At 41.1% G+C, this 20,828-nt stretch overlaps 1 protein-coding gene across 4 annotated transcripts in view; it reads right to left on the reverse strand.

The window, feature by feature from the left end:
- The window catches only part of cdkl5 (cyclin dependent kinase like 5), a 47,111-nt gene that overhangs the window by 3,631 nt on the left and 22,652 nt on the right, over positions 1–20,828 (reverse strand). For 2 of the 4 annotated variants that reach the window (XM_071206532.1, XM_071206533.1), the window contains exons 4-20: positions 19,564–19,609; positions 19,345–19,481; positions 18,797–18,917; positions 18,527–18,586; positions 17,562–17,652; positions 16,093–16,195; positions 15,302–15,388; positions 14,603–14,683; positions 14,303–14,478; positions 12,518–13,530; positions 11,455–11,795; positions 10,386–10,487; positions 9,999–10,104; positions 8,652–8,787; positions 2,472–2,577; positions 1,810–1,971; positions 531–797 (exon numbers count right to left, since the gene is read on the reverse strand). In XM_071206532.1, coding sequence (XP_071062633.1) covers positions 531–797; positions 1,810–1,971; positions 2,472–2,577; positions 8,652–8,787; positions 9,999–10,104; positions 10,386–10,487; positions 11,455–11,795; positions 12,518–13,530; positions 14,303–14,478; positions 14,603–14,683; positions 15,302–15,388; positions 16,093–16,195; positions 17,562–17,652; positions 18,527–18,586; positions 18,797–18,917; positions 19,345–19,481; positions 19,564–19,609 — 3,135 coding nt within the window. Of the gene's footprint in view, positions 1–530; positions 1,972–2,471; positions 2,578–8,651; positions 8,788–9,998; positions 10,105–10,385; positions 10,488–11,454; positions 11,796–12,517; positions 13,531–14,302; positions 14,479–14,602; positions 14,684–15,301; positions 15,389–16,092; positions 16,196–17,561; positions 17,653–18,526; positions 18,587–18,796; positions 18,918–19,344; positions 19,482–19,563; positions 19,610–20,828 lie in introns of those variants that run through there. The other 2 variants (XM_034079507.2, XM_071206544.1) reach the window with 2 other exon arrangements.

The raw sequence follows: 20,828 nt of genomic DNA on the forward strand, positions 1-20,828 counted from the left end.
ACATGTCAAAATTAATTAAAGGAATAATTGTTGCAGGAATTTGTAGGCTACATAACACAAATTATTATCTAATTTTCAATTCTAGTTAAACACTATAAGGAGCTGAAATAGACCACCCAGAACAAGCCTGAACAAAATACTACGGCCCTCTTTATTATATATTATTTGATTTTGCTCTATTGAAAAAAAGTCATACAACATATGTTACCATGAACTAACAATGCAATTTCTGTACTGGACTGCCTCTCGACAAACAATACATTTGCAACAAGTGGTCAACATTCACAAAGGGCTGGCATTCAAATGTATTTTATATGCATATACAGTATGTATAGATATATATGTAGAATGCACTGCTAATGGTAAAATATTGCCATTTTCAACTCAATAAGGCTCAACATCTTCTAAGCCACACTTCCTGCTCATACGCCTGTATCTTAATAATTTATGTATTTAAAATGTCTGTTTTGGCTTAAAATCAACATGATATTATGATAAGGTCATTTGGTCTTCAGTTTGTAGCTTCATACCTGAGAGTGTGAGTCCACTGGTTTGTCTGTTTGCCAGTCATTAACTCTCTCTCGCTCCCTCCCTCTTTCCCTCTCTCTCTCCCTTTCTCTCTCTCTTTCTCTCTCCCGTTCCCTCTCTCTCTCTCTGTCCCTGTCCCGGTCCCGGCTCTGTTCCCGCTCCCGGTCTCTGTCTCGGGATCTCTCGCGGTTTTTCCGTCGGCTGCCGTGGTGAGAGGAGGATTTGGAGCTCCTCTGCAGCGACAGGTGTTCTTGTCCGTTTCCAGGAACCTGATGTTTCACAAAAATACAGGAACATAATTAACAACTATCAAAAACAATGACATCATGTTAACTTTATTTCTTTCTATGGCAATGTCGCATATTGACGTGAGGTTCTCCATGCACCCCTCTGCAGCACCAGACAAACACGACGCTGTGGTGACAGTGATAAGTGATGACGTTACAGAAAATAAGGTCTACAAAAGTTTTGTGTTTTGAACTAACTGTAACAAACAGTTGGGCTGCAACTAAGACAATGTTATCTATTAAGGACTTCTTTTAAAAAGATATGTTATTTAATTAAACTTTCATCAATCATTTATGGCCATCATAATTTTTCAGAAGTTAAGTTCTTGTTTTGTGTCTCATCAGCCATTCCAAAACAATATTTGTTATACTAACAATAGCAAAAACAAAAAGCTAATACATTACCTGTATTATAATAACAATATAGATGATCAGAGGGTTATCTATGATTTAGATATTATATGAGAAGAAGTGTTTTAGAGGTCCTGCCACTTGGATTTTGTCACCACACTAGTTGTTTTCCCCTGTTTCCAGTCTTTGTGCTAAGCTAAGCAGCTCCTCATCTAACTCTCGGAAAGAAAGAAAATCAACATAAGGTCAAACTATTCCTCCTCCAGCAGTGCAGAGTCCAGAGTTGGGTTAAGGAGCTTTTGAACGTTGTCAGTATGTCCATGGATATCATGTGATACAATGACATTTGAATTGAAACGAATGATACTCGACGTGCAGATGTGTCGCCCTCACAACAACCAGCATACATGTCTCACAATGCCATATGAAAACAAGGCGACCGCATATGACACACATTATAGCAGAAATATAATGGTTGCACAGACGCCGTGCAGTATTCGACTCAAAATGTATTTGAAATCCTTTCAACTTGAAACGATTCGCAGTCACTCAATAATGAAGCGTTTGAGAGGATTTCAAAGCAGGTCATTCTGGTGAGTGGGGTGTGAGTTAACATGCAGCCGTAGAGTTGAGGTTAGATTACTGGTGAGGCAGGGTAGGGCACGGTAGGCTGGTGCTGTACCATGGGCGAGGCCACTACAGGGAGGACTTTGACAGCTGAGTTGTGCTTTAAGCTATTCTTAGAGCTAAAGAGGGGGAAAAGGCTTTTCTTGATGCTGGGGTTCCTCCCGTCCTCCATGTCCGTCTGTGGAGCAGAAGACGCACAGCCACAACTCTCAACACAAATCTCTGACAGAAAATAAAAAACATCTGCAGAACTTGATCCTTAACCACTTCAAGAAATATGACTTATTACTTAAATATAACTACTTGATTGTTAAGATACTAGGAAGAAAATTGAGAGTTGAAATTCAGTATTAAGTATTGTGTTTTTTTTTTGTAAACTTCTATGTGTTAACATAACATAATCAAACCAGCCAAAGTATTAGACATTAGCACATCACTACAATACATTCCAATGGGGCAGAAATTAGTTTTTATAAACCACTTTGGATGTAAAACAAAATGTTGGTTATAATCAAAAGTATGTTTTTTTCATGCACATTTTTTTTTCAAATTAAACGGTCTGAAGGAGCCTATTGATAAGGATTTACTACCCAGTAAAAATAAACTTCATTAACAAAGGATAAAACGCAACGAACCAAAGGAAATGTGTGCTGGATGAAATGTCTTCAATGATCTTACTATTTGAGTCTTCTTCTTTTTCTTCTTCATGGCTCTAAAGAAGCCTTGTTTCTCCTTCTCTTTGGCGGGCTCTGGAGGATTCATGACCATTGCTTCTGCTGCGGTCCTGTGTGGCAAATTGGAAAATTGTTCAGACTGTATGACTCATGTTTGTGATTACAAGTTTAGGAGTAGATGCTAGGGGGACAACCTGAATAAATACAGATGCAGATGTTCTTTGAATCCTTCAGCTGTAATGTGCTTTTTCCATCTTGTATGTATTTCAAATGACCAACGCATCGCAAATGACATCCGTCTCCATCTGTCAGATGTAGCTTGTCAGCCATTGCCATATAAACTAAAGACATTTTAATTGCCCTAGAGTAGACTGGAGAAAAGTAGCCCTTACTATGTATGTTATAAATGAGTTGTTCTTGGAATCTTGGATAGTATAAAGGCAAGGCAAGGCAAGGCAAGGCAAGGCAAGGCAAGGCAAGGCAAGGCAAGGCAAGGCAAGGCAAGGCAAGGCAAGGCAAGGCAAGGCAAGTTTATTTATATAGCACTTTTCAACACAAGGCAATTCAAAGTGCTTTACAAAAAATGAAAGACATTAAGAAAATGGCATTTAAAATCAGTCATTAAAAAGAAAAGCTAATAAAATCAACATTAAAAGAAAAAATACATGGATAAAAGTTACAGTGCAGTCTAAGATATGAATAGTTCAATTAAAAGCAGCGACAAAAAGAAAAGTATTCAGCCTGGATTTAAAAGTAGTCAGAGTTGCAGCGGACCTGCAGGTTTCTGGGAGTTTGTTCCAGATATTTGGAGCATAATAACTGAACGCTGCTTTACCATGTTTAGTTCTGACTCTGGGGACAGAAAGTTGACCAGTCCCTGAAGACCTGAGAGATCTGGATGGTTCATAATTTAGCAGGAGGTCAGAAATGTATTTTGGGCCTAAACCATTCAGTGCTTTATAAACCAGCAGCAGTATTTTGAAATCTATTCTTTGACACACAGGAAGCCAGTGTAAAGACTTCAGAACAGGAGTGATGTGATCCACTTTCTTAGTGTTAGTGAGGACTCGAGCAGCGGCGTTCTGAATCAGCTGCAGCTTTCTAATAGATTTTTTAGTGAGACCTGTGAAGACACCATTGCAGTAGTCGAGTCTACTGAAGATAAAATCATGGACAAGTTTTTCCAAATCCTGCTGTGACATTAGTCTTTTAATCCTAGATATATTCTTTAGGTGATAGTAGGTTGATTTAGTAACTGTTTTAATGTGACTGTTGAAACTCAGGTCAGAGTCCATGACTACACCTAGATTTCTGGCTTTATCTGTTGTTTTGAACATTGCAGACTGAAGCTCAGCGCTAACTTTTATATGTTCTGCCTTGGCTCCAAAAACCATTACCTCAGTTTTATCTTTGTTTAATTGGAGAAAGTTCTGACACATCCAGTCATTTATTTGTTCAATGCACTTACTCAGTGTTTGAATTGGAGCATAGTCTCCTTGTGAAATTGTTACGTAAATGTGTGTGTCATCCGCATAGCTATGGTAACTTATTTTGTTGTTCTTCATTATCTGAGCCAGTGGTAGCATGTAGACGTTAAAGAGAAGAGGCCCCAAGATGGAGCCTTGAGGTACCCCACATGTCATATTTGTCAACTCAGATGTGTATTTACCTATAGAAACAAAGTTGTTTCTGTCCTTTAAGTCGGATTCAAACCAATTTAGAACTGTTTTCGAAAGTCCCACCCAGTTTTCCAGTCGGTCTAGTAATATGCTGTGGTCAACAGTGTCAAACGCAGCACTGAGATCTAATAATACTAACACTGAAGTTCTGCCACTGTCTGTGCTTAAGTGGATGTCATTAAAGACCTTTACAAGAGCAGTCTCAGTGCTGTGGTTTGGACGAAAGCCTGACTGGAACACATCAAAACAGTTATTTAAATGCAAGAAATTACTCAACTGTTGAAAAACAACTTTTTCAATGATTTTACCTAGAAATGGGAGGTTTGATATGGGCCTGTAATTGTTCATTACTGAAGCATCTAGATTATTCTTTTTTAAGAGCGGTTTAATGACTGCAGTTTTCAGGGCCTGTGGAAAAATACCTGAGTGAAGAGATTTGTTTACTATATGAAGTAGATCTGAGGCCATGAAAGGCAAAACATCTTTGAAAAATCCTGTTGGAATAATATCAAGGCAGCAGGAGGAGGACTTCAGAAGTTGTATAATGTCCTCTAGGTTTTTATCATTAATCTGATGGAATTGTGTCATGGTGTTTGAATTGATATTAGTTGGACACAGAGACAAAACATTTGCTGTTCCTGATGCAGAGGCACTGACTGCTTGTCTGATTTTCTGAATTTTGTCAATGAAGAAGGAGGCAAAATCATTGCACGCCCTGGTGGATAGAAATTCAGAGGCTACTGACACTGGGGGGTTAGTTAGTCTGTCGACGGTAGCAAACAAGGCACGTGCATTGTTTTTGGTAATGATGTCAGAGAAGAACGATTGTCGTGCGTTTTTCAATTCCAAATTATAAAGGCCAAGTCTCTCTTTATAGATTTCCAGTGAACCTGGAGATTTGTTTTTCGCCACCTGCGTTCAGCTTTTCGACATTCTCTTTTTTCTGTTTTCACGGTCATGGCCTTTCTCCATGGAGATATGTTCTTGCCAGACACTTCCTTTACCTTAATTGGAGCAATGGCTATAACATTTTTAATTTTTGAATTAAAATGATCTACTAGCTCATTTACTGAGATGTTAGCAGGGGCAAGTGTGGAAGAAAAATTCTGAGTAAACATTTCCCTAGTATTTTCAGTTAAATATCGCTTTGTGGTTATCTCTTTTTGAACATTTTTGTGAACAGAAATAGAGCTCTCAAAGAAAACACAGGAATGGTCAGAGAGTGCAACATCAGTCACCACAACCTTAGAGATATTCAGACCCTTTGAGATAATTAAGTCCAGAGTGTGCCCCTTATTGTGCGTGGGCTCCGTCACATGCTGAGTCAGTCCATAGCTATCAAGAACACAAAACAGTTCTTTAGCCCCTCTGTCCTGGGGGTTGTCAACATGGATGTTAAAATCACCAACAATGACTAGACGGTCAAAGTCAATACACACTATAGACAGCAGTTCGGTAAAAAAAAGCTTGCACAGTATTTGGGTGGTCTATAGATATTTAGGAACAGAGCTCGAGAGGAGCATTTCAGCTGAAGGGCCACATATTCAAAAGAAGCAAACTTCCCATAAGATGTCTTCCTGCATTGAACAGAATAGCAACTCCACCCCCTTTCTTATGCATTCTTTCCTGACTCATAAAACTAAAGTTGGGAGGGGTTGATTCGATAAGAACAGCTGCACTGTTATTTTGTTCAATCCAAGTTTCTGTTAAAAACATAAAATCGAGATTGTGCTCAGTGATAAAATCATTGATTACAAATGTTTTTCCTGCCAAAGACCTGACATTTAATAAAGCTAGTTTAAGTTCGTTAAACACACTATCAGTCATGTTTTTTGTAACAAGCTGTGGCTGACATGGAATCACTGCTAAATTAGATAAACTCACACAAACGTTTGAGCGCTTCCTGTATCTAAGATGATTCACCGCTCTTAATCTATTACCTATCAACACAGGCAAAGCTACAGGCAGGCAGGGCCTGGAAAGAGTTGAGAGTGCCATACACCCTTGAGCCTGGACCCAGCAGATATCAGTTTGCAGCGTTTTGTACACACACATCCCTATCAGGCTTTGAAGGGGAGGGAGGACCCACCACCCTGCTCCTCTCATCATAGGAGGGCAGGGTGAGGGCTACACTGTAGAAAGGGGGGTTTGGAAATCTGCTTCCATCTTCCTTGTATTGTTTTGGTTTGGATGATTGTGGTAGGCATGGTGATGAAGCCGGGGGAGATGGTGCGCATCTCTGCTTCGGTGATTTTGGTGGGCGTCGTTGAGGGGCGGGGGTAAAGGACATGCTGCCAACCCTGCGTGTCGCCTTCATGCGGTCATCGAACTCCAGGGGGGTAGGCGAGGGTGAAAGGGTGAGCGGAGAGTAGAGAGAGCTGGGGGATGAATGAAGAGTATCCTCAAAGGGGTTGACAGGGAGGGTGACGGGCAGTGGAGACTCCTCCATTTGTGTCATAGGTCTCCCATAATCAGAACATTCCTCAGGCGGGTGCAGTGATACTTCTTCAGGGTTTTCTGCGCGATGTGTTGTGTCTTTCTCCTGTTTTGATTCCTCTTGCCGCTTGTCCTTGGCAGAGAGAACAGATTGATGACGCAGGCAGTTGAATATGTTAGAGATAAACAATTTCACTCCTGATTTGTTCAGGCAAACTCCATTTGCCTTAAAAAGATGTCTGCGGTCCCAGAAAAAGTTAAAATTGTCAATAAAATTGACAGAATGGTCAGTACAGGCAGTTGAAAGCCAGGTGTTCAGTGCAAACAATCTGCTGAATCTCTCCACTCCTCTTCTGACTGGCGGTAGAGGGCCACTGATGAACACCTCTGCATTTAGAGAGCTGACAGTTTCCAACAGACATTTAAAGTCTTTTTTCAGCACTTCTGACTGTTGTTTCACAACATCATTTGTTCCAATATGTAGTACCACATTCTTCACAGTCGGATGTTCAGCCCCAATATGCAGGATCTTCTCAGCCAAGTCAGAGACCATATCCTTGGGAAAACAGAGTACTTTGGTGTTGTTCTTACTACACAGACTTTTTACATCTCTTAGAGCAGAGTCCCCTACAATCAGAGTTTCAGGCCCAGTCGTTAGCTTTCCCTCTAGCCTTTTACTTTTGGAGTAGCTATTGGTCCTTACCTGCTGTGTGAAGAGGACAGGTTATCCAGGTCATCAGAAAGAGATCTCCGGCTCTCGGTCAGCGGAGCGTATCTGTTCTGGATTGGCACACTTGGTGGTTTAGGAGGATTTTTTGTAGTTCTCCCTTTAGCAGCTGTCCACGGCTGTTTAGGGGTTGAAGAGGCGCTCTTCCTGGGTGATAACAATGCAGGCCAGACTGTCGCATCATAGATTTCAGAGCGCTGGGCTCTGCCTGTTATCCGTCCTCCCAAATCCCATGGAAATGATTTACTCTTAGGCTTTGCACCCAGAGAGTTCCAGGGAGGACTACCACTTGTAGATGTATTACCCAGTACACAGCCCTCCTGTTCCTTGGAATCCTTGTAGCTGCTAATTAGCTGTGAGTTAGCATACCCTTTTCCATTATTTTGCAACACTGGTAAAGTGGTGTCATTCTCACGACATAGTCCATTCACTTCCACGTTAACTTCCAACCGTTGCATTTTCATTTCCAACACAGCCATCTTCTGTATAAGTTTGTGGAAGTCATCTGTTGAGAACGGAGGCATTTTGCTACCAACTAACTTAAGCTAAATAGCATGCAGTAGCCTACCAGGCTTTAGCTGTTGCTCGGCCACGCTACTGTAAGACTGAGGTCGTCGTAAAAATGTTGAAATATGGCTGAAACCCTCCGTCTATTTACGAAGATGAACTATCCCAGTGATAAGTTAATGTCCAGGAGCCGCTGCTTGAAGTTTTCAGAGAATAAGAATAGGAAAATCAGCATAAAAAGTAAGCAGAGGCAAGAGCAAGCAGAAAAGCGTCTGCACTGTAAGAAAGATAAGCATCAAAGAAACTGTATCTTGGTCACTTCCTATAATACGTATGTGCACTCCTATGGCAATAAATACTATAAATACTACAATAACTGCTTATTTTTCTTCTGCAGAAGAAAGTAAACATGAGTTGAATTCAGTGATATTGCCACATGTTTTCATTAATGTCCTTTCGGTCATTTAGTTGCTGTGATAATACGCTTGTAAAATCTGATCTAAGTTAGTGTTGTAAAAGTGAGAACATTTTAATCATTAAATTATGAGATCATTGTACGTTGTTTTGTAAAGCTCAGTTCCTAACATAATTAACTATAAATGTGGACGCTTCAAACTGCAGTGTCCTTTACACAGCATTGAGTTCACATCTACTTCAATCAATCAATCAATCAATCAATGTTTATTTATATAGCCCAATATCACAAATGTTACATTTGTCTCAGTGGACTTCACAGTTTGTACAGAATATCAGTATGACAATTGACAGTTACTTGACAGTATCCATCCCTGAAGTCGGCAAACATGCTAGGCCAGTTTAAATAAAAACTTCTCACCAGTCAAAAGCCGTCTGGCGTTTGGAGTGGTTGACCATGACGACAGGGTCTCCGGGCAAATTGGAAACAACCGGCCCTCGACCCTGACCGAGAGCATCGTGGAAAGAGGAGGAGTTGTCGGGTCTGGGGGAGGGGACTGACACAAGGAGAGGAAATTAATCAAAGTTTGAGAGCTGTTGTTAAATTAAGAAAATGTCTACCTGCCCTGGATGTTTCATTTCAATTTACAACACTTGCATTTCCAAAACCCACCATGTCTGTCTTGTCTATTAAATTGGCCCAAGCTTTTGAATATTTTTTTTGGCAAGTGTAGAAAAAAACCATAGTTCCTTGATTCTATTTCCTGATATTTAAAATTGAAACTCAACAACTTTGTGTCAAACTCATGTAATTTCATTACATTTCATTGTAAAAGTCATCTATATAGAAAACTACACCACCAAATACAAATGTAAGAAGTGGACCTATCATGCTATATTTGAATAATATATTGTAGGGCCATACCTATATAAAACATGTCTGTGAAGTTTTTTTTTGAAAATACCAAACAGATCATGCATTTTAGCCATGCCTCATTTCGCTCTATTTGCTGTATTCCAGCCCGTTTTTTGCAAGGGCTGATTCTGTGGCAAATGAGCTGCAGCTGACCACGCCCCCCTGCAAAGGAGGGGGGCGAGGCACGAGCGTCATGTTACCATGCTGTTACCATGCTGTTACCATGCTGTTACCATGCCACGGCAACCCCCCATTCCCCTGATAGGTGGAGAGTTGCCCATATAGGCGGAGCACCCCGTTTCTGATATTTAAAATCTGTATCAGTCTGACGTCAGAAAAATTCAAATCTGTATCAGATCCGTTGCAGCCCCGTTTTTAGAGATTTGGGTATGGAGGAAAAGAGAGAGGGTTGTGTTTTCTGACACTTGGTGAGTTCCCTGACACACCGGGGACACATAGTCATGTATAAAAGACTTACAAAAGTGTATTTTGCATGATAGGTCCCCTTTAAAGTATTTTTGAGGGCTTTTCCTTTCAAATGTTGCTTTACGTCCTTCTCAGATTGTCTTTTTTGCAATTGGTTTATCAAGAACTGAATGGTTTATACAGGGCTGTTTGTTGTAAAAAATAAACACTAGAAGATAAGATTTATCTGAGACCTAATTTATTTTACTCTTTTATAATCCTATTTATATTTTGTAAGTTGCAGTGTATTTATTAAACGTCTTGTTTAATTTTCTAATTATGTGGAGCATTTGAATCGCCTTGTTGTACAAATTGCCTTTCCTAAATAATCGCTTTTTTGGAGGACACAGTACACACATTTTGTCTCTTGGTGCTTCTTCTCCTTACCTCGGTAGAAGCTGCCTACTCTCCGAGGCATAGACTCAGTGAAGATCATCCGGTTCTCCTTGGAGGATCCCACATCCTCAACATGAGGGTCGTGATACATGCCGACCTATGAAAACACACGGATCAAGCAGCCAAACAAAAATAAACATATCTATATAAAGTTCCTCAGTAATTTCATATTTGTGATCAATGATCTAATTTAATTTCAATTGTTTCTTATCGTTAGCGAACACACTCTTTGCTGGCTCACATCAAAAGACAATCGGGACAATCTTAAAGCTTTTCAGCGTTTTTACACTTAAACCAGCGACAATGTGCAGTGAGGCTGTTGACCTTCATAGAAACAGAAAAAGCTATGGAAAACACAGAGTAGGGGGGGGGTCGGACCTCGTTTTTAGAGCGCTGTGTATGATAAGCAGCAGTGTTGTCCCTCGTAGAGTCTGTGATGGGGGCACAAGGGTGGCTCATGTCTTTAGGTGACTGCTCACTCTGTTGAGGAGACGGACAGCGAGGTCAAAGCAGACTGGAAGAGCAGCATGATGCAGCAGCAATGATAATGTGAGACAAGAGACAGTCCCTGCACACACGGTCCACTCGTGAAAAATACACATTTTCAATAAGTTAAAGAAAATATTCACCCAAGACAGTCATGAAATGTGCTTTGAATTTCTGTGTATGTACCCATTATTCGCCTTCTTATTAATATCAACATTTTCTCAAAATCACTTTCACCTATTTCTAGTAAACTGTGTTTAACATTTGTTGTTTAGATTAGGTTTTAAATGCAGGAGGAGAACTTCTTTCTAAAACAACTCAACATCTTGCATTGTGGTCAATTGAGAAATAGTGTTAAATGTAAGGTTATATTGTCAAAAGGATATCATTGGTCCTGCCCTTCTGCTGACTACGCTGCCATCAGTTTATCATTTCATTTTTTAACACTAGAATAATTTGTCAGATAAAGCTTTAACTATTTTTCTTTAAATATCTAAAACAATAAATATATACAAATATATTTTAACTTGTATTTTATCTTGCATACATTCAGATATAAAGGTTATATGATAACCTCAATATAATGCAAGACAATTCTGGTGGAGAATACTAAAAAGCTTTTACTTGATTTAAGTTGCAATTTTTTGCTAAAAAAACAGTTATTTAACAAATGTATTATTACATTATGTTATTTATATTATGTTAGTAAATTACATTTTTTACACTATAGTTAATCATGTAAATGATTTGCAAAATGTGTATTTGAATGTATTGTATTTGTAACACCATTTTTTTGTCGCCAGTGTTTGTGGCTGAACAAACCTTGCCTTTTAAATATTCAACTTTAACTTTAAAAAAAAAAAAAAATACCAAATGCATTATCTTCACAGTGTTTGTCAGTATTTGAGGGTTAATGCTTCCTTTAACAGCCCCCACTCTCACAGGACTGTGTGCCACTAACCCTGGTCAAGTCCTCGGTGCAGTCCTCTCTGGAGGAGCTCACTGAGTGTCCGGTGAGGGTGGTGCGGTGCTGCAGCTGGGGGGAGAGGAGCTGCAGGCTGCTGGCACGTGTTGGTATCGCCTGCCCGGGTGTAGGCAAGACCGCCAACCCCCCCTCCATAGGGTGTGGTCGGTGGCGCTCCCTCCTCACGTACATGGAGTGGCGCTGAGGCCGCTGCTGGGAGGAGAAGGGCGAGGTGTAGCCCAGGCCGTAGTGATAGGACTCGTGTGGGGAAGGCAGGGTGTGAGTGGAGGGCATCCCTGCTCCTCCGGGGTCCAAGAGCTCCGGAGCACCGGCCTCCTCTGGACGAGCAAAAACATCCTTAGAGCTACATATTCATTTTTGATTAAACAATCATTTAGTTTGATCACATTTTCTGTCAACTCTGTGAAAAAATGGCCATAACATGATAGCTATCTTACATTTCTTTGAAGATATCTCAAAAGTAAAACATTTCATTTATTACATTTTTTTAATTTTTTTTTACTTGCTTAAACGGCAAATCAATGGTTGAAAATATGTTTACCACTACAAGTTGAAGTTGTCATTTATGACATGTCAGACACTTAAGTGAATGTAACGAATACACAATCAAATAATATGTAATCTTTCTCTTTTATTACAATTACATTTTCAGGTAGATAATTAGGTGGTTGTATACTATAGTTGACACTGTTGACCCACCTCAAATTACAGAAATCAATGTTGTCTTAATGTATGGTTCCCAGCCAAAAACTGCTCTTTTAAAAGTTACATTTGTCTGGCTGTTTTTAGAACTGTCTCTGGTGAAAGTGACAGAACAATGACATACAGCATCTTAGAGTTTTCTGTACTGACAGTGGTTGTCAAAGGTGAAGTGAATAATATAAGCCGCTCTCTGGCTTTTTGCTTTTTTAATTTTTCAGTTTTTGTTGGGTGAGGTTGGTTTTGGAGATCAAGTGTTTGAGGCAATAGACTTTGAATATTATTAGAAAAAAGGCATATTTCCATTCTTAATTCAGTGGCCAATGACTCTCAGACCTACCTGGTGCTAAAGTTTTATGTCTGGATTTGTGCCTGGATGAGGAGTCCAGTGTGCTGCTCTCCATGCGGACGTTGCCGCTGCTACGAGAGGCGGGGCTGTGCCCAGACCGATCAGTGTGCCGAGCAGAGGGGCTGCCGGGGGGCCCCTGGGGACCTGGAGGGGCGTTGAGGTCTAAACAGCTGGCGGGGAAGAAGCGGGCCCCAGGTCCTACCCCTGCTGTTGTGTTGGAGTTTGGGTCATCTGGGTGGAGTCGCCCGTCGCTGAGGTTCCCGACAGATTTAGCATCACTCAGTGCGCTGTGGCTCTTGGACAGGCTGAGATAGGATGCTGAACTCTTCGAAGAGGAGGACATGGAGCCGTGGGAGGATTCTGCCATGCTGTGGGCGGCATGTCGGCCATGTTGTTTCTCTGATCCAGACTGCAGTGTGTTGTTCTTCCCTTCCAGGAAGGTATGGCGACCGACCTGCTGCTGCTGCAACTGCTGCTGCTGCAACTGCTGCTGCTGCAACTGCTGCTGCTGCAACTGCTGCTGCTGCTGCTGCTGTTGTTGTAGTTGTTGTTGTTGTTGTTGTTGTAGTTGTTGTTGTTGCTGCTGCTGTTGTTGTTGTTGTAGTTGTTGTTGCTGCTGCTGCTGCTGCTGCTGCTGCTGCTGCTGCTGCTGCTGCTGAGAGCGAGATGAGCTGGGTTTGCTGTGGCCATACTTGGCCCCGTGGTCAAGCAGCTTTGTGGAGGGTCCTAAATTGAAATCAAATTCAGTTTTGCCTTTGGCTTCTTTGGGACTGAGCAGCGGGGGCAGGTTGTTATTAGCCAGGTCTTTGTTGGAGGAGGCAGAGCGATTGAGGGTCTGGGACATGTACTGGGCCTTGGGGTGCAGCGTTGGGCTCATACTGGACGGGGCAGGTTTGTTCCCGTTGAGGAAACTCTTGTTGCTGAGCTGATGGAGGTCCCCATGGCGAGGGAGGCTGGAACATTCTTTAGCGTTGGAGCGACGGCTCGTGCTCTTAGTGTGACTCCTGGATGGACAGACATCACTGGCATTATACTAGAGATCATCATAAAGTCCTAATCTGTGTTAATGTTGCATTGTATCAGATCTTATTCCAACTTTCCTATAACCGATTAAACTATTCAGTCTTTCTAGGAAAAGTCTCTTAAGGGCCATCTTCCCTCAACATGCAATGCTCATGTTATGAGAGTAAATTGCTACTATTTTATTACTTTAATAATAAAAAAAACTGGCCTAAAAAGATTGAACAAAAACCTTGAGCTGCATCAAGTAACACTTAAAAGTCATTACGTTTTAGAAAAATCCTGATGGCATATCATCTAAACTTTAAGTGTGTGCTGCACGTATTCAGAGCATCAAGTTTATGATAATGATGCCTCCGTACCTGGTAAATTGCCAATTGAGGGGTACGAAAGCTTATACTCTTTCCAAGTATAGTACAAAACTATATTTTCTAAAGGAAGTAAGTCTGGAAAAGATTTGCCCTCACATGGAAAATGTTTTCCTGCATGCATGGATGCTATATACTGTTGTCTAGTTGGTCCTAGTTGATGCAAGAAACGCAAGCCCCACAGGAAAACATTTGTAATCTCTGTGACTTTCACTCGCTTTAAACTGTTAAAGCTACAGCTCTCTGTTGAAAAAGGGTCACAGTTTGGATTTGTGAAATGATGACATATCCTTTGATGTGATGTTTCCAAGCTATCAATCTATCTAAGTTAAATAATTATGACAAAATAAAGAGCTGTTGGCGGGAGGTACAGATAAAGGAGTCCTACCTTGTGGGAACTGTGTTCTCTCCGTGATGGTGTGTTTTCCTCTTGGAGGAGCGCGGTGGGTTGGGCGAGGCAGGAGGAGGCCTCTCTCTCTCCGCCTGCCTCAGAGGCTGGAAGGCTGGGTGGTTCAGACTCTGCTCCGTCAGGTAACGCTCAGTAGGATTCAACAGCAACAGGCTCTGATGGAAAAACATGTTAACTGATTAAATATTGATTATTGACAGGATATTAAGTTGATAGAATAATATTAGTTAAGACAACATGTCCATGTATTCTCCATGAAATGGATTTCAGATGTAATACCTTCATCAGATCCAACATCAAACCACTCAAGATGCCTTGGTACCTTCTTTCCAAAGTCTGAGGATGAGTAACTGAGGGAAACTGGCACACAGACAAACATTGGATCAAATTTGTATCGAAACTAGACTTTTTGACCTATAGAAAAGAGAATGAGAGATTTCTAACATACGGTAGATGCTCCTGCCAGTAAAAACCTTAATTCTGACATAAATCTATCACTAGGTCACTCTCAACCACATCTCTTTCTCACTCTCTCTCACACACACACCACACACACACACACACACACACACACACACACACCACACACACACACACACACACACACACACACACACACACACACACACACACACACACCACACACACACACACACACACACACACACACACACACACACACACACACCACACACACACCACACACACACACACACACACACACACACACACACACACACACAAAGTTTGGTTCGGCCTTCTGGGATATTTTCTCTTGCTGCTAAACTAAACACCAACCACCTAGCTCATGAGTCATAGCAATCCACTCAGTCATGGTGCTGGGAACACTGCCATGAGAGAAAGGGAGAGAGAGGGAAATATAGACAGAGAGATGGAGCTGAAAGGGAGGACAAATCTGGTGGTAGGAGGGGTAAGAAGAAGAAGACTGTAAAAAGTGTAAAAGAGAATTTGTCCTACTCTGATTCCATGAAAGCGAGGGTTGTTGTAGAAGAGTTTCATCTGCTCTGCAGGAAGCGACCCCAAAACCTTCTGAATGGTGAAGAGCTGGAGATAAGTGATTAAGTGAAGACATTCAGAGGTGAGAATGGCTGTTTCCAAGGTCAACAATGATGAAGTGTCAATCTAATTGTTAAACCAATGGAGGACAAGAAGTACATAAGGTCCTCAAGCAAGGAATTTGGACAAATCTATAGTAAATCTGTATATCTGCTGATGAAGAAAATATGAAATGAGTAAACAGCTACTAAGGTGACTTTCTTTGACAGCTTTATGGATATTGAAGATGTCAAGAGTTGCTTGTCTAGCAGATGCAGAGTAACAATTGCATTAATTTGAGTTTGTGTGCTCATTATAATCAAAGGCCAATATTCACTCTCCTTTTAGCTCTAAAATTCATTATTATTTTCACTAGCTCTGGTTGTTAACTTTGTGTGTCTGTTGTTTGGAAGTGTGCAGTTCCTTTAAAGAGTTTTTTTTTATTAAACCAAAACCATTAAGTCCTGATATATATCAAAAATTATATCAGATGCAAACAATGTGTAAAATAAACATCAAACACTTTTTTTGTCCAGGTGTTGGGTCGAACACAATCTAAACACTATCATAGCTTTTTAATGTCTGCTTATTTTTATAGCAGAAAAAATGTCAAGTCAAAGCGGCTCTTCGCCAGTTACAGATTATAGTTGCCATAAAAACATTATTATTATTTTGATGAACAGACTAATGGACCTTTTTGTTTCATTGCCTACCTGATCCATCTCACTTTCCCCTGGAAACAGAGGCTGTCCGTCACTCAGCTCCCCGAGGATACACCCCACCGACCACATGTCCACCGCCTTCCCATAGGGAGCCCTGGGAAGAGAGAGTAACAACATATCATTTAAAGATGATTATAAGAATGATGAGAGGAGGATAATGTTATTTTTTGCGATGGTGGTGCAGTAAAACAAAAGGATGGATGCTGAGTTCCTGCTGGTCATAAAGACGATGGGCATTTCTAAAGGAACGGAGCTGAGGAGTCTGGTGAGAAATGGCGAGAGATCTGGCAGCAGAAAAGCAGAGGAGCGGTGGTGTTGGAGGGAGAGAGTATTTGAGTGGGTGGCATTCAAACGCTGTCTCAATAAATGTTCCAGGGCATTTACTAAATCAGGCTACAGCAGTGAAGCTACATGACATTCAGCTGTTATAAGCTAGAATGGACATTTAATGCAGCAAAAAACAGCATAAACTGCGAAAATCCGAAATGTAGTCTCAGGGTAGTGTGCACGATGGTTCGTGTCATATTATTGAAGCAGGTCAATCATCGCCTCTTTTTGGGAAGATAGAAACACCTGTTTCATCTATGATGTGATGAAAAGGGTGAATATGGAAGTTAACAACAACATTATTAATTGAATTGAAACTTGTGCAAAAAAAAAAAAAAAAAATACAACAAAATGAAACAATTCAATATTATAATGCTTCCCAGCTGGCTGCTGTTTTAGAATATGAATAAATTGGCAGCTGCTGTCGTAATTATTACAAATATTTAGTCATTCTTTTTCAAATTTGGTGACTTTTTAGATAAAGAAAAGTATTAACTGTCGAAGGTAAGGTGACGTATTAGGAATGACAACTAAGAGCAGAGTAGTCGTTTTCATGCATGTTCTGCTGCTACTAATTCCTCTGGGGACCTTCTGTAATCCTCTCATGGACACCTGGAGAACGACTGATGACATATTTTTGTGTGTCAAACACCACTATCTCATACGTATGAATGAATATGCGCTGCCAGATCCTTTAAAGCACATAGACACATTTGGGATCTTTGGTCCCAATTTTTTAATGGTTGCTTTATTTTAGTCAGTTAGTGGTATCATTATGAAATGCAGTGATTTCTTTATATCTCTTAGAGTTGTAATGCCATGGCAATAATTAGCCTCATGTAACCTTAAATGAAACATATTCAAATCACTTATTTGCAGTACGCTTGAAAGATTGGGATTTCAGGAAAATGAGAGCACTGGTGTTGGAAAGGTATTCTGTATCTTGAATTAGGTTATTGGAAACACTATCAGGAGAGAAAGTGATAGATCAAAGTTGGTAGAGAATTAAAGAAATGCTGAGAATGACTTGCGCGAGCCAACAGAATGAGGTCACTTTCTCTTTCTTGATTTTCATGTTGTCCGACAGACTTACATGCACGCACAAACACATACACACACACAAGCACACTCACCCCAGCAGCAGCTCAGGAGAGCGGTACCACCTTGTAGCCACATACTCAGTGTAATTGGCATCTGTTCCTTCAGACAGGTTACGAGCGAAACCTGAGCCAGAGAAATATGGAGATGAATAAATCTCATAGATACTGACACTATGTTTTAGACATTCAGCACTGTGTGAAACATATAAATGGCTAATTAGTAAGAGTAAAGTGTAATCAACACTCTTGGACGGCGACAGTAACAACATGGCCATCATCCCATGTGACCAGACTCTAATTAGTTATGTCACTGCAGGAGGGCGGAGACCGTGGTGCGGCTGTACAAAAGTCCAATTTAAGCATGAAACATCACAATAAGCAGAATGCCAGTTCTAACAGTGAATAACAAACAATTCTCACCCCAGCTGAGTCAGTAGGATTGCATTAGATAAAAGTATGCAAAGCTGACCGACTGTGATTTTGAAAATAGGCACAGAAATTCACCTGGGAAACTCGAATATTACAAAGCAATGCTCTAACTATACGGTTAGTATTTTACAGGGGAAACAGAAGCCTAACCTTCACTGGACTGTCTTTAGATATTACTATGGGCAGTTTGATTGTGCAAAAAACCACCTCAGTACGTTTGACACAGGCAGTTGGCTGCTTTCCAGTGGCAGAATTGATTTGTTTACTACTTGCAAGGGGACAAATTAATGGTGGGATATTTCACAGAGACGTGAGGCCAAAGAAAACAAACTGCCAAGGTTAAAAACAAAGATATAACTTTAAAAAATCGCAGATAATGTGAAAGCATCATAATGAACCTTCATGTACATGAAGGTAATAGCTGATTCCCTCTGTTGAACCAATGCAATTAGATACATTTGACAAGTAAACGTGTAACACACTGCACTGGTTTTACTGCAGTGCCCATGTAAATCTCAACAGCTCGACGTGATAATATGGCAGCTGTAAGGAGAAGACCAACGACTCACCAAAGTCACAGAGTTTGAGAACATCCTCGGAGCTAATGAGGAGGTTCTCCGGCTTGATATCTGTATTAGAGACGTAGAAAAACAGCTTTTAGCAACATGTGTCAGTGATAGAATTGCAATTGTAGCACAATCCCAATATAAGCCAATTACCCTGTATTTAAAGTGAGCTAAAACAACCTGTTTTACTTAAGATGATTGCGATTTTCAGTCTAAACACCAGGTGACACTAACGTTGAGACATTGATGTAGAAATAAAGATGCACTCCTCACCTCTGTGGACTATATCATTGGTGTGACACCAGTTGATGGCTTTGATGAGCTGGTAGATGTAGCTGCGGACTTTATCAGGCGGTGCACCGTTTGGCAGCTCCTCTAAAAGCTCCAGCATGTTCTGCAAACCAGTGAAGAGAGAGGATGTGTGGCTGCAGGTTGAGTTTGCTGAATATGTGTTATTCAAATATGAATGTTGCTGAACTTTGTCCTGGATTATTCCTACAGGGGGGATTGGACCCCCTGATCTCACTTTTCCTTTAAACCCTGATCAAAGGAATCAGAGGGGACACCATGCTAGAATTACTTGAGTACGGTATGAAAAAAAACCTGTCATAAAATAAACTCTTGGCTGGATACCCTGGCAACACAGTGGGGAATACCATTATTCACCAACAGCATAGTTCATATGTTGCCATGGTGATGCTGTTTTTATGCTTAACTGAGCAGTCTCAACATGCTGAAACTAGATGCAGCAGAGTGGAGATAAGCAATGGAAGAATCAGTGAGGGCATAGCATGAAATAATAATGATAGTGTCAGGCTGACCCTCTCCACATATTCAAAGACCAGGTAGAGTTTCCCCCTCCTGCGAAAAGCCTCCTTCAGCTCCACGATGTTGTCCTGCTTCAGGGTCCGGAGCATCTTCAGCTCCCGAAGCGTCGTCTCCTTGACCTCCTCATTTTCTGTGCGGAAATTAAAAAGTCTGACTTAAATGGCTTCCTTTTTTTATCCCTCCATTTCTCCCTGCCTCGCTCCTTCACTCACCTTCGCTGTCTTTGAATTTCTTAATGGCCACCAGCTCATTGGTTTCCTGTGAAGACATCAGGATATGAGTTGTGTTACAACGAAAGAAAAAAAAGGCATTGAATTAACCCTCCTGTTGTGTTCGGGTCAAATCTGACCGATTTACTACTTTCATCAATCATAACTTTTTTGTTTTACATTCGATTGCATTAAGGCTTTATGATATCCTTCACAGTAGACATTTGAACATATACATTTGCTGATGCACCACGGTGCAGGGCATGGGGGATGAGGGAGGCAACGGGGGAACATGCCAGGGGGGGCCCGGGCCAAAAAAGGAAGAAAGGGAAGGAAGAACCAGCCGGGAGCAGAGAAAAACACACACACAAACACCCAACCAACCACCGCCCCACCCACACACCCACACACACACACACACACACACACCACACACCACACACACAACACACACACACACACCACACCACACTCACACACACACAACACACACACACCACACACAAACACACACACACACACACACACACCATCACACACACACACACACACAACACACACACACACACACACACACCACACACACACACCACACACACACCACCACAAACACCCAACCAACCACACCACCACACACACAACACACACACAACCACACACAACACACACACACACACACACACACACACACACACACACACACACACACACACACACACACACACACACACACACACACACACACACACACACACACACACACACACACAAACACAGAACAATTTGACACATTTCCCATTCTTATGTGCCCATCCCCCCACATGGATCACACCTGGGACACGCAACATGTTCCGTGTCTATTCTTTGTATATTTACTGCAGTTTTTCATGTATACAAGTAGTCTGATACAATATTTACAGTTTGAAAGGGTGTTAAATGAAATTTGGTGATGATTAATGGTTTTTGTGTTAATGTAATAGCAGTTAAAACAGGACCGGTCAAATTTGAGCACGAACACCAAAGTAAGGGGGGGGGGGGAAACGAAGACAACAGGAGGGTTAAATAAAGGCTCAGTGATTTTCTGAGATATAATGACAGATACAAAGATACATGCAATGCAACATTAAAATAAGATGTCAGACATAGAAAGTATTTGTCGAGGGATTGGTGAAAAAGAGAACAGCTAAAGATATTCAAATGAATTTCCTGACCTCTCTATAAAAAAAGGAAGCCCAAGCTTTTTAATTATTGTGCCACAGGGTAATCCC

The sequence above is a fragment of the Pseudochaenichthys georgianus genome, chromosome 3 (genome assembly GCF_902827115.2).
Source record: "Pseudochaenichthys georgianus chromosome 3, fPseGeo1.2, whole genome shotgun sequence".
NCBI classification, from domain to species: domain Eukaryota; kingdom Metazoa; phylum Chordata; class Actinopteri; order Perciformes; family Channichthyidae; genus Pseudochaenichthys; species Pseudochaenichthys georgianus.